Source organism: Dromiciops gliroides, chromosome 2 (genome assembly GCF_019393635.1).
Source record: "Dromiciops gliroides isolate mDroGli1 chromosome 2, mDroGli1.pri, whole genome shotgun sequence".
Lineage (NCBI taxonomy): Eukaryota > Metazoa > Chordata > Mammalia > Microbiotheria > Microbiotheriidae > Dromiciops > Dromiciops gliroides.
The window spans coordinates 37,031,431-37,047,069 of record NC_057862.1 but is presented as its reverse complement, the minus strand read 5'-3'; the positions used below and the strand labels follow the sequence as shown (position 1 = coordinate 37,047,069).

The 15,639-nt window shown below is 47.6% G+C and overlaps 1 protein-coding gene across 1 annotated transcript in view; it reads left to right on the top strand.

Moving 5' to 3' along the window:
• Window positions 1-313: 313 nt before the first annotated feature.
• Window positions 314-15,639, top strand: part of ADAMTS7 (ADAM metallopeptidase with thrombospondin type 1 motif 7) — a 168,948-nt gene continuing 153,622 nt past the window's right edge. Inside the window, exons 1-2 of the mRNA XM_043985901.1 lie at window positions 314-539; window positions 9,139-9,497. Coding sequence (XP_043841836.1) covers window positions 422-539; window positions 9,139-9,497 — 477 coding nt within the window. The 5' untranslated portion in view covers window positions 314-421. The remainder of the gene's footprint in view (window positions 540-9,138; window positions 9,498-15,639) is intronic.

Sequence of the window (15,639 nt, the reverse complement as noted above, 5' to 3'; positions counted from 1 at the left end):
CGGGCGGGGAGGGGGCGGGGCGCAGGAGAGGGGGCTCGCTCGCTGCCGCCCAGTGCCGGGCGCCTGTGTTGCTCCGTGGCTTCACTCTCTTTTTCTCTCTTTTTTTTTTCTTTTGCAATCCACAAAAGGGGGCCGGCCCTGCAGCTTTTGTTTGAGAGAGACGAGGCTAGAGGCGGCTAGCTCTCGGGAGCTGGGGGCCGGGACGTCGGGGGCCTGGGGGTGGGCGACCGGGGGACAGCGGGGGCGGGGGGTGGGAGGGAGGGGGGCATGTCCTAGGAGAGAGCTTGGGGAAGTTTAAGGCTTAGGAGAAAAAGAGGCCGCCGAGGAGGAAGCCGTCCTGCCAGCGCCCTCCTGGGACCGAGTGAGGCACCCCGTGCCTTGCTGCGCTCGGGCTCCGCGTCTACACCCGCGCGCCCTGGCCATGGCCGCCCCCCGGACCCCCCGGTCCACGGCGCTCCCGCGGCTGCTGTACCTTCTGTTCTTCCATTGTGAGCTACTGCCGGCGATGGCCTTCGCCAGGGCCCCCGAGCCCCGACCAGGTGGGTAACTTCTTAGCCACCCATTCACGTGTCCCCATGTCTCCCCTCGCCCTGGCGGTCTCATCTCGGTCGGCCGAGACCACCCCCTCTGCACAGAGCAGCCTCTGGCCTCTTCCTTGACCGTGGGGTGCAATGGAAAGAACCCTGGATTTCGACTAGGTTCGGAACCCTCCTCCGCCACATTCGAGCTGTGTGACCTTGGGCAAGTCACTTCACCTTCATCAACGCCAGTTTCTAGGGCTGGAAAGCGAGGGGGTGAGACTAGACAATCTCCAAGGTTTTTCCCTTCCAGCTCTAAGTAGTATGACGCTCTCGGTGATCTTCATGCAGCCACCTATGCAGAAGGGAGGAAAGCGATGGGGAAGTGGAACTCCGCTGGGGACAATTCCGGGACACCCGGAACCCTAAAGGCAACGTGGGGGACCTACTCACTAACCGCTGGCCAGCTGCCGCGGAGCCCCGGGGCCTGGCGGTCCGAGGATGTGTGTGTGTGTGTGTGTGTGTGTGTGTGTGTGTGTGTGTGTGTGTGCGCGCGCGCGCCCGCCTTTCCCTCGGGTCCGGGCGGTCGGCGCGGTGCCAGGGCCTTGGGACCCCCGGGAGGAGGGCGCAGCTCCGGGGGCGCTGCTGGAGGCTTTGTGGTCGCCGGGCACTGCTCGCCGAAGCTCAGCCCTGCCCAGCCCAGCCCAGCCCAGCCCAGCCCAGCTTGGGGCTGGGATCCCTCTGTCCGCTGGCTGGCCTCTCTCTCCTCTCAGGCTGTGGTCTGCTAAGGAGCTTGGTTTCTTGGAGGTTTTAGGCGGAGCTCAGCCGGGAGGGCAGGAGCCAGTCTCCCGCTTCGCGGAGAGTGCGTTTCCCAGCCCTCGGGTTTAGGACCCCGGTTTTAAAGTTCACAGAGCTTTAACTCTCACCAATGTGGCTCGAGGAGCTGCGACTCCAACCCCTTGGGCGCTTTCCGTTTGGCCACACTGCCTCCTTTTGTAGTGGGAACGGCAGTCCCCCTCTACCTAAGTAATCACTGGGTGACCTCGGGCGGATGGCTTACCCTTCTGGGGCTCGCTTTCCTCATCCGAGGTCTGGGGGCCAGCTCGAGCTCTCTGGCACGCTCCCCCGAGGAAGGGGTGAGGAAGGCTCTGGGACCTGGGAATCCCAAGGGAATAAGCTTTGGGGCTGAGCAGTTTGGATCACTTGTTTCTGGCTCTACTTGGGAAGGACCTCGGGTAGAATCTTGGCTTTAAAACCAGACTCGATCACTGAGGTCCGCTAGTCCAACCCTTTGGTTTTTCAGACGAGGGAGCTGAGGCTCGGAGAGGTTAGGTTACTGGCCCAAGGTCATGCAAGTAGTAAAGACATCGCAAAGCCAGGATTTGGACCCGGTGCTTCTGCCTGCATGAGGAGGTCTGTGAGCTCAGCGGGGCCCCAGCTGAAGTGGGAACCCTAGCAGCATTCCGACCTTCTCCCATAGAGAACAACGGGAGAAGGGATGAGCCCTGACCTAGGAATCAGAAGGTCTGGGTCGGGAGCCCCAGCTTTGTCATTAACTGTGTGGCCTTGAGATAGTCACTTCCCCCTTTGAGCTTCTCTTTCCTCATCTGTAAAATGAGAGGCTCTTTGGAGGAATTTCTTAACTTGGTGTCAATTTGAGGTGTGCAAAGGAGGAGAGAGTGGCAAGGCTGGGCTGGGGGCGGGGTGGGGGACGGAAGAAGGGAAGAGGGGGGAGGGGAAGGGCTGCAGAGCCAAAACAGAGAGAGGGGGAGAAGAGAAGGGGGAATAAGGAAGGGAAGACAGGAGGGAAGAAGGGGCTGAGGGAGAGAGGGGAGGGAATGAAAGGAGAGTGGGGCCAGGGATGGAAAAGAGGAATCAGGAGGGAAGCTGAGGACAGGGAGAAGATGGGGAAGTGGAAGAGGATATTGAAGGGGAAAGGAGGGATGAGGGAGGAGAGTGGAGCAGAGAATGGAGAAGAGGAGAGGAGCGGAGGGGAGAGCTTATGAGTGCTGAAATCTGAAATCTCCTCTGCACCTTTCTGGGACTTTACAGGCTCCTCCCTGCCTTTCCTCTTTTGTTAGGGCCCTAAAGATCAAATCCTTTGAATGGAATCTTGGGGGGGGGGGCAGGACCGTGCATTGGCGCAGGGGGGGGGTCGCTGTTCTGCTGGAGTGTGTGGTGGGGGAGGGGGAGGGGGTGCTGCTCTGCACTATCTGACAGCCTCTCCAGCTGTTTGCTCTGGCTTTGGGGCTGAGCAGTCTTGGTCACTCCTGTTTCTGGCTCTACTTGGGAATGATCCAGTCCTGCAGGGAAAGAAATGGCTCAGGTCTAGTGGTGGGCACTAGCAGTGTTGTGCTTCGCAGCAAGGGAAGAGATGAAATAAATGGGGTATGTATGTATGTGTGTGAGTGTGCACATATGTAGGAATAGGTGATAAGGGGCTGGGCCTGCATAGGGAACTCCCAGATGAGGAAATTCCCTCCACCAGTGCACATCTGCTTCCTTCTCTGGCTTGAATCTCAGAAGAGTTGTTTAGCACACTGAGAGGTTAAGTGACTTGCCTAGAGTCACATAGCTATGATGTATCAAAAGCAGACTTGAACCCAAGGCTTCTGTCTCAGAGCTCAATTCTCTAGGCACTAGACTATGTCATCTCTCTCTGTGCTCTGTCTCTCCTTCTCTCTATCTCTCTGTTTCTCTTCTCTTTCTCTCCTCTCTCTTTGTCACTCAGTCTCTGTCTGACTCCAATTCTCATTCTCTCTCTCTCTCTCTCTCTCTCTCTCTCTCTCTCTCTCTCTCTCTCTCTCTCTCTCTCTCTCTGTCTCTGTCTCTCTCTCTGTCTCTGTCTCTCTGCCTTTGTCTCTTTCCCTCTCTGTCTCTATGTCTCTCTGTCTCTTCCTCTCATTCTATCTTTGTCTTTGTCTCTCTCCCTCTTCCTCATCTCTCTATGTCTCTCTTCTGTGTGTCTCCCCCTGTCTCCCCCCTTCCTCCCTCTTTGTCTTTGTCTCTTTCCCTCTGCCTCTCTGTCTCGCTCTGGCTCTGGCTCTGGTTCTCTCTCCTTGTCTTTGTCTCTCCTTCTCTCTTTATTCTTTCTGTCTCTGTGTCTGTGTGTTTCTCTCAGTGTCTGTCTGTTTTTCATTTTTTTTCCCCATGAAGCTGGAAAGCATTGCATTTGCCATCAAGAGAGACTTAGGGGACAGCTAGGTGGCACAGTGGATAAAGCACCAGCCCTGGATTCAGAAGGACCTGAGTTCAAATCCAGTCTCAGACACTTGACACTTGCTAGCTGTGTGACCCACGGCAAGTCACTTAACCCTCATTGCCCCACCAAAGAGAGAGAGAGAGAGAGAGAGAGAGACTTGGAGTAGACTCTTGCCTCTGACATTGGCTGTTTGATCATGTGCTTTAGAACACAAGCCTCCCTCTTTGCACCTCATTTTCCTGTTCTGTGAAATGGAGCATATAATGTTTATAGCATATTACTCTCCCCTGTAATACTTATGATATCTAATGCACCCCCACTTCTCTTTGCTGGGAAAAGGAGATGAGGTAATACATGGAAAGTTCTGTATCACTCAAAGTGATGGGGATGTTGTCTGACCCAGTTCTGTGCTTTAATCTGTGCGGCGGAAGTCCTGGTGTGGAAACTCCCTCCACTGGTAGAAAGCAGGCATTGGTCTGGTACTTTCTTCTAGTTTTAGAGTTGACCATGGGCACTGGGAGGGATAGTCCCATAGTCTCACATGTGTGCTCATGCCCACCCACCTATGCACATTCAAACACATGTGTATGCGCATGCATACAATGCCCGTGTGTGTGCACACGAGCACGCGCGCACACACACACACTTCAGAGGCAGATCTTGAGCCCAAATTGCTTTGACTCCAAGGTCAGCCTAGGGTGCTTCAAGCCTGGCTGAGAGCAAAGAGATCCATGGGTGGGAATTCTTTGTGGAGCCTGGACCTGCCTCTCTCTTTCCTGAAGCCCGGGAGGCTCCTCCAGCTTGCTTTTGGTCCCCTCTTCCTTCCCCTCCTGCCTGGGCCCCCTGGCTCTTCCTGACATTCTCTGCTCTCTACAATGCAGCGGTGGACCCCACTGGGGCACAGTCTTTGTTTCCCAAGAATAGATCTGGATTCTCAGGAGGTAGCCAACTCTCATCTCCCCTCCCTTTACCTGCTATGGAGTGGGAACTAAGAAGTCTCATTTCTGAGCTTCCCCCACCAAGTGTTGGCTCAGGTCATTTGCTGCAATTAGCAGCATCACCTCTTGGTCCTCGGGTTCCTCCTCTAAAATGGGAAAGGGAAAGCCCCCAAGTTGCAAAACAATTAAATCTTTTTGCTGGGGGGGTGGTGGGGGGGAAGACAGAGAGAGACAGAGACAGAGACAGATACACAGAGAGAGACCAAAGACAAAGAAACAGAGAGGCAGAGAGAGAGAGAGAGGGAGAGGTGTCTGATGATACTGAAAAAGGTCCTGGGTTCAAATCCTGCTTCAAATCTTTGACTAGATTGCTTAAACTCTCTAGGCCTTAGTTTACTTGCCTGTCAAAAGAGGGTATTGGAATAGCGGCTTCTGAGGCCCTTTTTATGTCTATATCACTGATCTTGTGTTCTTCAATCTGCCCTGTGATTCTTTCCTCATTCTTGCTACATTGCCCATCTTAGTCTGGCAAGCATATGGAACTGGATGCAGGTGCCTTCTGGAATAGGAGAACACACACACAGAAAGCAAAGGCTCTCTGGGCCATGATCCTTGGCTATATCTCAATCAGTTGCAGAAATTGATCGACTGGCTACTCTAGTAGGGAAGAAAAGATAGACATCTAAGAAAAATAGTTGACACCAAAATGTCAAGAGTCAATGTCAGAGGAGGGTCAAGATCCGGGGAGGCACTTTGGAGGAGGTAAGACTTGGGGTTGTATGAGTTTGTGTCAGAAGCCTGTGTTACACATGAAAGGACCATCTCATCCAAGCTGTATCTGAATGGGAATTTCCCCACCCCTACCCCAGAGCATCTTTGAACAATAGTTACTCTTCCTCAAGATCAACATTTCCCAAGGCTAAGCTTTCTGCTTGGGGACTGCTCGTATAGTTAGGATGATTTTGCATAGAGTGAACTGAAATTTGCCTCTGAAAGTTCCACCCAGTTCTCTAACCTCCGTCTTCTGGGGCCAAGTAGAACAAATCAAATCCCCCTTCTCCATGACCTCCTTTCCAGTGCTTGAAGACACATACCGTATCCTAAGACCTCTCTTCCCTAGGCTTCACCTCCGAGGTTCCCTCCCCTGATGTCCAGATATAAGGTTCTTGGTCCACCCGAGCTCCTCTCCAGCTCCTAAATTCCTTTCCTAAAATTCGATGCTTAAACTCAATAGAATATTCTCGATGTGGTTTGACTAATGCATGGAACAGCCACAACTGTCACTGCCTTAGTCCTGGATGCTCCATCTCAGTCAATCAAGCTTATTATATACTTTCTATGGGCCAGACATTAGATTATATTATATATTAGATTATTATATTCTATATTAGATTATATCAGCGTCTTAACGTTAGGTCATTCTTTCTTTTCTTTTTTCTTTTTTCTTTTCCCCTTTTCAGGGCAATGAGGGTTAAGTGACTTGCCCAGGGTCACACAGCTAGTAAGTGTCAAGTGTCTGAGGCCGGATTTGAACTCAGGTCCTCCTGAATCCAGGGCCAGTGCTTTATCCACTGCACCCCCTAGCTGCCCCCTTCGATGGCATGTTTTTGGTTCTGTTAGATTCGTTAGTTTGGAATCCATCTAACTGTGCTCTTGTCTAGCACATATCTCCTCATCCTGTTCCCAAGGATATTTTTGGAGACCTTGCCAAGTGTCTTGCTTAAATTCAGGTTTACTTCTTTTAGGCAGCCTTTTTCTCTTTCTACCAGTTGAGTAATCCTGGCAAGAGACATAGTGAAGACTTCAAGCCTAGGTTGCCTTGAGATAGCCTCAAAGAAGAAAGGAGAATGTTTGGGAGGGGAGAAAGTAGGAGAAAACAGGGGAAGTAGAAGCAAAGGTGTGGAGGAGATATAATGCACAAGATGCCTTTGGAGTTCCACTGAAGGGACCGGGGTGATGGAGCCAAGAGGAGTCGAGTCATAGGATCTTGGCTGAAAGGGACTTAAGAGTTTGTCTAGCCCAACTCTAACCCAACTGGGAATCCCTTTTTTTGCTGTCCTGGACAAGTGGTTATCTAGCCTCTGTTGGACTGTACTGATGGGGGCCTTACTACTTCCTGAGGCTGTCGATTCTGCTTTTTGGACAGCTCCCCATCGTTACTGTAATGCCTTTTAAGGAGCAGAAATGTGCTTTGAAAATAGAACTTTCACCATTGGCTGCACAGCTTACTAATGATAAATCCAAGATTGAATGCAGCCAGTGACACATTCATTTATTCATGCATTCATTCACACATTCATTCATTCAACATATAGTGAAAAGAGTCAGAGGTTCTTAGCTTCAATCCTGGCATTGCTACCAGCTATCTGTGTGACCTTGAGGAAGTCATGTTGGGCTCCAGTTTCTCTATCTCTCAAATGGAGGGCAGGCAGACCTAACAGTAATAATAATAGCAGACATTTCTATAGTGCTTGCTTTGTGTCAGGCACTGTGCTAAGTACTTTACATTTATTATCTCATTTGATCCTCATAGCCCTGAAGTTATGCTATTTGCATCCTCATCTTATAGATGAGGAAACTGAGGCAAACAGAGATGAAGGACTTGCCCAGGGTCACATATCTAATCAATATCAGAGGCAGAATTTTAACTTGGGTCTTCTTGGCTTCTTGGTTTCAGCACTGTAACCACTACATCCTCCCTCTAGCTCCCAGATGACTAGAGGATATCTGTGGTCCCTTCCAATTCTAAAAATCTTACTTTCTTTAACCTTATAAGATCTTTCATTTAGACTTGACAGGGATCTTAGAGACCATCTGATCCAAGCCCCTCACTTTACAGATCAGAAAACAGGTGAAATAACTTACCCGAGGTCATACAAGTAGGAAGTGACAGACCACAAAGTACACACATTTTTTAGACTCCAAACTTAAAACACATCACAAAAAAGTGACCATTTCCATACACAAAATAGAAGAAAACAAGAGGATGGTAGATGAGATCACTAATTTCTATTATATACAACCCATTTTTTCTTTTTGTATCTAATAAATTCAACATGTAACTTTCAAACCTGTCCTGCGGGTCTGTGCTTCCTTCTGGTCTTCTTTTTGCTATGCATAAAAAATACTTCAATGACCCTCTTTTCTTTCTTTTCCTTTTTTTTTTTTGACACCATCCTTTTTCTCTCTCCCACCTTCTTCCATCCTGTTCCCCCACCATAGTTGGGTGGAAAGAAAGAAAAACAGAAGCCTTATAACAAATATGTGTAATCAGGAAAAACAGATCCCATAGTGGCCGTGTCTGAAAACATGTCTCATTCTGCACCTTGAATCTACCACCTCTCTGCCAAGAGGTAGCAGAAGCCCACAAAATTAGTCACATGTTCTATGTGAAAAATATTTTGGGGACTGGGAGAGGATCACATGGTAGCTGGGAGATAGAGACATTCAAAGATAAACTCACACTGTCAGAACACAAAGGGCCAAAGATATCATTTGTTTCAATGTCTTTGCTGTATTTTCTGATTTTTAAAATTAATGTTTTATTGATTGATGCCTTTTGTTTATATGATAGTGATTTCCAGATACACATACACATGCACATTACTCTTTTTGGGGGGGGGGCAGGGCAATGAGGGTTAAGTGACTTGCCCAGGATCATACAGCTAGTAAGTGTCAAGTATCTGAGACCAGATTTGAACTCAGGTCTTCCTGAGTCCAGGGCGGGTACTTTATCCATTGCACTACCTAGCTGCCCCCACATTACTCTTTCAGTTAGCTTTCTCTTTAAAAAAAAACCCCAGTTATACAAAGCCATTGGACACAGTGACCAAGTCTGAGAGCATATCCAACATTTTGCACCCATGGCCCCCTACCTTTTCAAGGAAGGAAAGCAAATTCATTTCTTCATCTATTCTATGGGACCAAGATTAGTCATTCCAATTTACATAGCATTCAACTTTGTTCTAGAATTCTTTTCTCCATCTCATTTAAAAAAATTTTTTTGTGGGACAGCGAGGGTTAAGTGACTTGCCCAGGGTCACACAGCTAGTAAGTGTCAAGTTTCTGAGGCTGGATTTGAACTCAGGTTCTCCTGAATCCAGGACCAGTGCTCTATCCAGTGTGCCACCTAGCTGACCCCCTCTTCATTTCATTTTAATTTAATTTAATTTTTTTGGTGGGGCATTGGGGTTAAGTGACTTGCCCAGGGTCACACAGCTAGTAAGTGTCAAGTGTTTGAGGCTGGATTTGAACTCAGGTCCTCCTGAATCCAGGGCCAGTGCTCTATCCACTGTGCCACCTAGCTGCCCTCCGTTTCATTTTAAAGAGGAGGAGATTGAGGTTCATGATGGGGTAGAAGGTGGGAGGAGGCTTCCCCAAGGCTCATTGAAGAAGTCGATGGCAATGATGGGATTAGAACCAGTTCTTCTTTCTCGGTGTATTTTTTGGCTGCTTATTGACTGGTGATTTCCTTTTTCAGAGACGCTCCCTTGGGGCCAACCCTCCCTGGACATCGTGCACCCCATCCGAGTGGATGCTGGCGGCTCCTTTCTCTCCTACGACTTATCTCCCCGGCTGCTTCGGAGAAGGGACCTTTCCTCCAAGGCCGGCTCTCCCACTTATTATGAGCTGTTATACCACGGACGGGAGCTGAGGTTTAACCTAAGCATTAACCTCCAGCTCCTGGCGCCGGGCTTTGTGAGCGAGACCCGCTATGGCGGCATCACCCACGCCAAGATCCGTCCGTACACACATTCCTACGCCTGCCACCTGGTCGGAGAGGTTCAGGACTCTGAGCTGGAGGGCGGGTTTGCGGCCATTAGCTCCTGCAATGGCTTGGTGAGTGATATGCTGCTGGGGGGGGGGGGGTGTGAGTGTGCATGTGCTCACCCAAACAATGGTAGGCGGTACCCAGTGAGTGTAGGGGAAGCACAATGGAGGGTTTGTAGCCTAGGCTCTTTACTCACACCTTTGAACTGTGTCCCTGGGTTTTCATTTAGTAAAATAGAGACAGAGGAAATACAGCGTCGTGGATGGAGTCTCATTGAACTTGGAGGTCGGGACACCTACATTTAGATTCCACTGGGTTAATCACTCATGAGATTGTGAGCTACTTGAGGGCAGGGACTATCTTTTGCCTTGCTTTGTGTCTCCAGAACTTAGCACAGTATCTGGCACAGAACAGATGCTTCATAAATGCTTCTGGTCTGACTGAGTGATTAACGAAGCTCTTTGTATCTCAGGTTTCTCCTTTTGCCTCATCTAAGTCATGGCTGGGTTGAAATCTGCCAAAGTGAAGGGATTTCTCATGCTGAAAGGCCCTTATACTGACACAGTCCTAGCTCTCTTTCCCTCCTTCACCTAAAAGGGAAATTAAACAGACATCTAAGTAGCTCAATGGATGGAGTGCTGGACATGGTTTTCAGGAAGTACTAAGCTCAAATTCAGCCTCAGACAGTAACTAGCTGTGTGATCCTGGCTAAGTCACTTAACTGCCCTTGGTCTCAGTCTCTTCATCGGTTCCTTCATAGGATAATAATAGCACCTACCTCCTAGGATCATGTGATAAAATGAGATATTTGCAAAATATTTTGTAAACTTTAAAGCACCATATAAATGCTAGTTATTATTATTACTATTAAATTATTAAAGGATTTCAAGTCAGGAAAACTAGATTCCACTCCCCGCTCCATTGTTTACCTGCTGTGTGACCTCTCTTTCCTCCTTAGTCCTCTTGTCTATAAATGAGAATGATGGTACCCAGATCAGCTGCCCCACAGGGGCACAAGCAATTTAGTGGAATCAGGCATGGAAGGTGTTTTGTAAACTCTGAAGGACTACAGAAATAAGAGCCATTAGGATTATTTTGAGGACCTATTTGAGATGTCCTACATTAAAGGCACTTTGAAGTGAATGCTGTGCAATTCAAATGCAGGTCATTATTACTAGAGACACATGAAAGGATTAGCTAAACTTTATAAAAAATAAGAAAAAGACCGGCAAGCCAAAGTAGCATTTAATTCACCAAATATTTATTGCAAGCCCCTATTATAGATGTAGTGATATATTAGAGCCTTGATTTAACTGGAATACATGGGGAATGGTGGTTTCTGGGTAATTGCATATTTTGGTTAATTGAGCAAACCTGCCCAGCCTTTATGTTTCAACCTTTTTTGACAGGAGGAAGGGGCTTGGAATGTATTTGCAATTCAAGTCAGAGTGGGTCCTTAAAAAGCCTGTCAGGTTGCTATAGTATCCCCTCTGAGGCCACTCACCTACATTGGTAGGTTGTTTCCACAGGAGAGAATACCGAATCTTCTCTCTGGGTCCTAGGGATATCTCCCAGAGGTTACAATTTCTAGTACTTTCACTTTTGAGCCCCCATCTGGCTTGTTCCCCAATACCAGTCAACCAGTAGAACTATATTACCTTCTAGAAAAAAGTATCTACTGAGAGGATATAGCAAGAACAGTAATTACAAAATATTCCTTCCCAACCACAGCGGAGCATTCCCTCATTGCTCAAAAGTCAATGAAGTAGACATCATCGGCTGGAATCTTTTGTATTCATATGTAGTTCTCTGCCACAGCTTCTCCTATATTACCGATCCTTTTGACTCTGGGAATAATTAGAAGACTTTTAATGGCCAAATAGTACCTGTCCAACAGTCACTCATGGCTGGAAGAAGGTCATCAAGCCTCCCTATATGGAATCAGGCAGGGAATATTTGTATATGTTCTGTGTAACTCACCAGGAAGGGCAAGTCCATGTATGCTCTAAGGACTGAATGAATAAAGCATTTATTAAGCACTTACCATATGTGAAGCACTGTACTTAGATCTATAAATGCAGTTAGAAAAGCAAGACAGTCACTGTTCTTTTTTTTTTTTTGGTGAGGCAGTTGGGGTTAAGTGACTTGCCCAGGGTCACACAGCTAGTAAGTGTCAAGTGTCTGAGGCTGGATTTGAACTCAGGTCCTCCTGAATCCAGGGCCAGTGCTCTCTCCACTGTGCCATCTAGCAGCCCTGACAGTCACTGTTCTAATGGAGCCCACATTCTAATGGAAGAGACAGTACATATGGAAGGTTTCAGGTGCAAGACAGACAGAAAGGTCCCTTTGTCCTTAGAAAAGAAATGTCAATACCTCTTTGTAAATGCCATTGCTATTGATAAAGCCATGGCTCTTCCTGATGTTGAACCTTTTCTGACGATGCTGAATACTTTGGTGGCAAAGGCTTTGGCTGGGGGCGGGGCGTTCAATAACTATGGCTATAGCACCCATATGAGCACTTGCCAGGTTTCATCTCCACAGGGGTTGCTTCCCAGGATGATGCTATTCCCAAGGCTTTGGGGCTGGCTCCATCAGGGCTTGTGAGGAGATGATGGTTCAGGTGGAGGTTTGACTTACCCGGCATGTGACGTCTCCTGTCTCTCCCTCAGGATGCCCATGAGTGGCAGTTGGTTAGCGATCGGTGGGGACGGCTGGCTTGTTCTCCAGATGAGTTGGCTCTCTGGGTGATGGCTGTGAGGGACCGGCTGGAAGCAGGACCGGTGATGTGAGGGATGTTGCTATCCTCGAGCTCCTGTGCTTATCTGCCTCTTTGTGGCAGTTGGTCAACACGTGTTGCTGGTGCTAATGAGGAAGGCGGGCTCCTTCTCTGCCACGATGGCTGTGGGGCTAAGAGCAGGGCTCATGGTTTGGGCCACACTGCTTTCCCCAAGGCTTTTGGGCTTCGGGTCCATCAAAATCGGAGAAGTCAAGGAGATGATGGTGCTGGTTTGACTTACCTGGCATAAACTGCCTTTTGTCTCTTCTTCAGGATGCCTTGTTGCTTCGGCTAGTCTGGTTATTCTCCCCTATTACACAGTGAATTCTGTCTAGGGAAAGGAAGGCTATGGGAGATTAGAGTCAATTTAGTTTTATAAGGGAGATCCAGAGAATCATAGAATCTCAGCAGTAGGAAAGAACCCACATCTGATTGGGAATCCCCTCTAAAATGCCCCTGATAGGGGGGCATCTAGGTAGTGCTGCAGTGAATAAAGCACAGCCCTGGATTCAGGAGGACCTGAGTTCAAATCCAGCCTCTGACACTCAACACTTACTAGCTTGTGACTCTGGGCAAGTCACTTAACCCTCACTGTCCTGCTCCCCCCTCCCAAAAAAATAAAATGTCTCTGACAAGTGGTCATCCAGCTTCCTCCTGATGACCTTCATTGATGAAGAGCTTGTCAACTCCCAAAGCAACCCATTCTGCTTTTGGAAATTGTCACTGGGACATTTCTCTTTGTATTTTGTTATTCTCTGCCTCCCCATAACTTCTGTCCCCTTGTCTTGGCTCTGCTGTCTTAAGCCTTACACAATAAATCAGACTCCCCTTTCAAGTGATAGCCCTTTACATGTGTGAAAACAGTAATCGCAGACCCTACCTGTTTTCTCTAAATTACAATTATGACCCCAGTGATTCCCTCCAACTTTTTTGTTTTGTTTTGTTTTTGCAGGGCAATGAGGGTTAAGTGACTTGCCCAGGGTTACACAGCTAGTCAAGTGTCTAAGGCTGGATTTGAACTCAGGTCCTCCTGAATCCAGGGTTGGTGCTTTATCCACTGCACCACCTAGCTGTCCCCTCCCTCCAACTTTTGATGGACACCAGAGAAGCTAACTCACTTTCACTGATCTGCCAGGCACTACTTTGCCACAATGCCCTTGCAGTATTTGCCCCCACCTGCCACCTGCCTGGCTGTAGCCCTGTCCTGGCCATCACCTGTCCATTGAAGGTGAAGATGGTAGTCCAGTGGGGTTTGAATACAAAGTGCAGGGGAGGAAGGGGGAGGGGAATAATGCTAGATTATGGGAGGTCTTAAATGCCTGACTGAAGAGTTTGTACTTTATCCTAGAGGTAATAGGGAGTTACTGAAGACTTGTGAGCCAATGACATGGTCAGACCTATGTCTTAGGGAGATGGTTCCCCTTCTGTCATGCCTGCAGGGCCTCTGGACCATATCGACTTAGAAAACCCAAGTTAACATTATCTATGTTATATCGTATTTTTATTTATTTTGTTAAACCAGTTACAGTTTAATCTGGTTCAAGGTCATTGCCCCTAAATTTGACTCCTCTCATGAGTAGATAGAGCATTAGACTTGGAATTTGGGGGCCTGGATTCAAATCCTGCTGCTTCGTGACCATAAGGAGATCACTTATGTTTGTTTGTTATTTTTTTGCGGGGCAATGGGGATTAAGTGACTTGCCCAGGGTCACACAGCTAGTAAGTGTCAACTGTCTGAGGCTGAATTTGAACTCAGGTACTCCTGAATCCAGGGCCAGTGCTTTATCCACTGAGCCACCTAGCTGCCCCCTGTCTCTGTCGCTCTTAAACAAACCTGTGATTTCATTGGTGTGGGAGCTTGCAGTGCTTTCTCTCCCAATACACACCTGCCTCTTCTCTCCTACTGATTGCTTTAGAAATTTGCCAGGTTGGGGCTGGGGTGGGGAGGGACACCGAGTCTGGGCAAGGCTTGCCCAGAGTCAGGTATCAGTAGGTATCTGCCATGGGGCCAGGTCTCCTGGATTCTAAAGCCTGTTCTCAATCCCTCAACTACTCTATCCTGCTTCTCTCTGATCTCTGATGCTTTTCTTTTATATATATATATATATATATATATGTGTGTGTGTGTGTGTATGTGTGTGTGTATACACAAATATATATATATATATATATATACACACACACAAATATATATATATATATTTTTTTTTCAGGGCAATAGGGGTTAAGTGACTTGCCCAGGGTCACACAGCTAGTAAGTGTCAACTGTCTGAGGCCGAATTTGAACTCAGGTCCTCCTGAATCCAGGGCCGGTGCTTTATCCACTGCGCCACCTAGCTGCCCCCTCTGATGCTTTTCAAAAGTGTTTTCTTTTACCTTGTTGAAGCAGCTGGGTGATGTAGTAGAGAGAGTGCTAGGTTTGAAGTGAGGAAAACGAGTTCAAATCCAGCCTTGGCCCCTTACTAGTCATGTAACTCCAGGCAAGTCGCTTAACCTCTGTTTGCCTCAGTTTCCTCATTTGTAAAATGAGGATAATAATAACACCTACCTCCCAGGATTATTGTGGAGATCAAATGTAAATTTAATTTGTCAAGCCTCTTGCCAATCTTAAAGTGCCATACAGATGTTGGTTGTTGTTATTATTAATGATTACTGAATACCTATTCTTTATTCAGTCATTCAGCATGAGCATTTATGAATTACCTGCCCGTATCATTGAAGTCCCCCTCTGCTGGCTCATTCTGGCTTGTAGGGTGACCCTGGGATTTCGAAGGCTATGCCATTAGTGTGCAGGCTTTGACAAATCCTCCTAAGTGGTAGAGGTTTTGAATACAGGCCCAGGGATCACCTGTGTAGTTTTTTTCCCTAGTACTAACCTAGTTCAGCCTAAATTAAACCTAGTTAAGTTGGTTGACCAACATTATGGATTGTTTTGGTCACAGGAACTCTTAAAGACAATCTACTCTGGAGGAGTGGTGGTGGTAGGGACTGAGGGGTTGTAATCTGTGTTAGGGAAGGGAGTAGGGCACAGTGCCCACACCAGTGACATTACAGCTCATTTTAGTTTAAGAATTTCAAAGCACACTGCTAGGCTCTGAACTTGGCAGGAGGAAAATGGGAATGAATTGTCTTTTCTTTTTTAAAAAAATTATTTATTTTTAGCATAATTTTTTTTTAATTTTTGAATTCTGAGTTCCAAATTCTCTCCCTTTCTCCCACTGCCTCCCATCCCTACTGAAAAGACAAGCGATATATCAATTACACATGGGAAATCATGCAAAATACTTGCGTATTAGCCCTATTTCAAAAAAAGCAAGAAAAACAAAGGGAGAAAATTATATTTCAGTCTGTACCCAGAGTTCATCAGCCTTCTGTCTGGAGATGAATAGCATTTTTTCATCATGAGTCCTCTGAAATTGTTTTGAATCATTGCA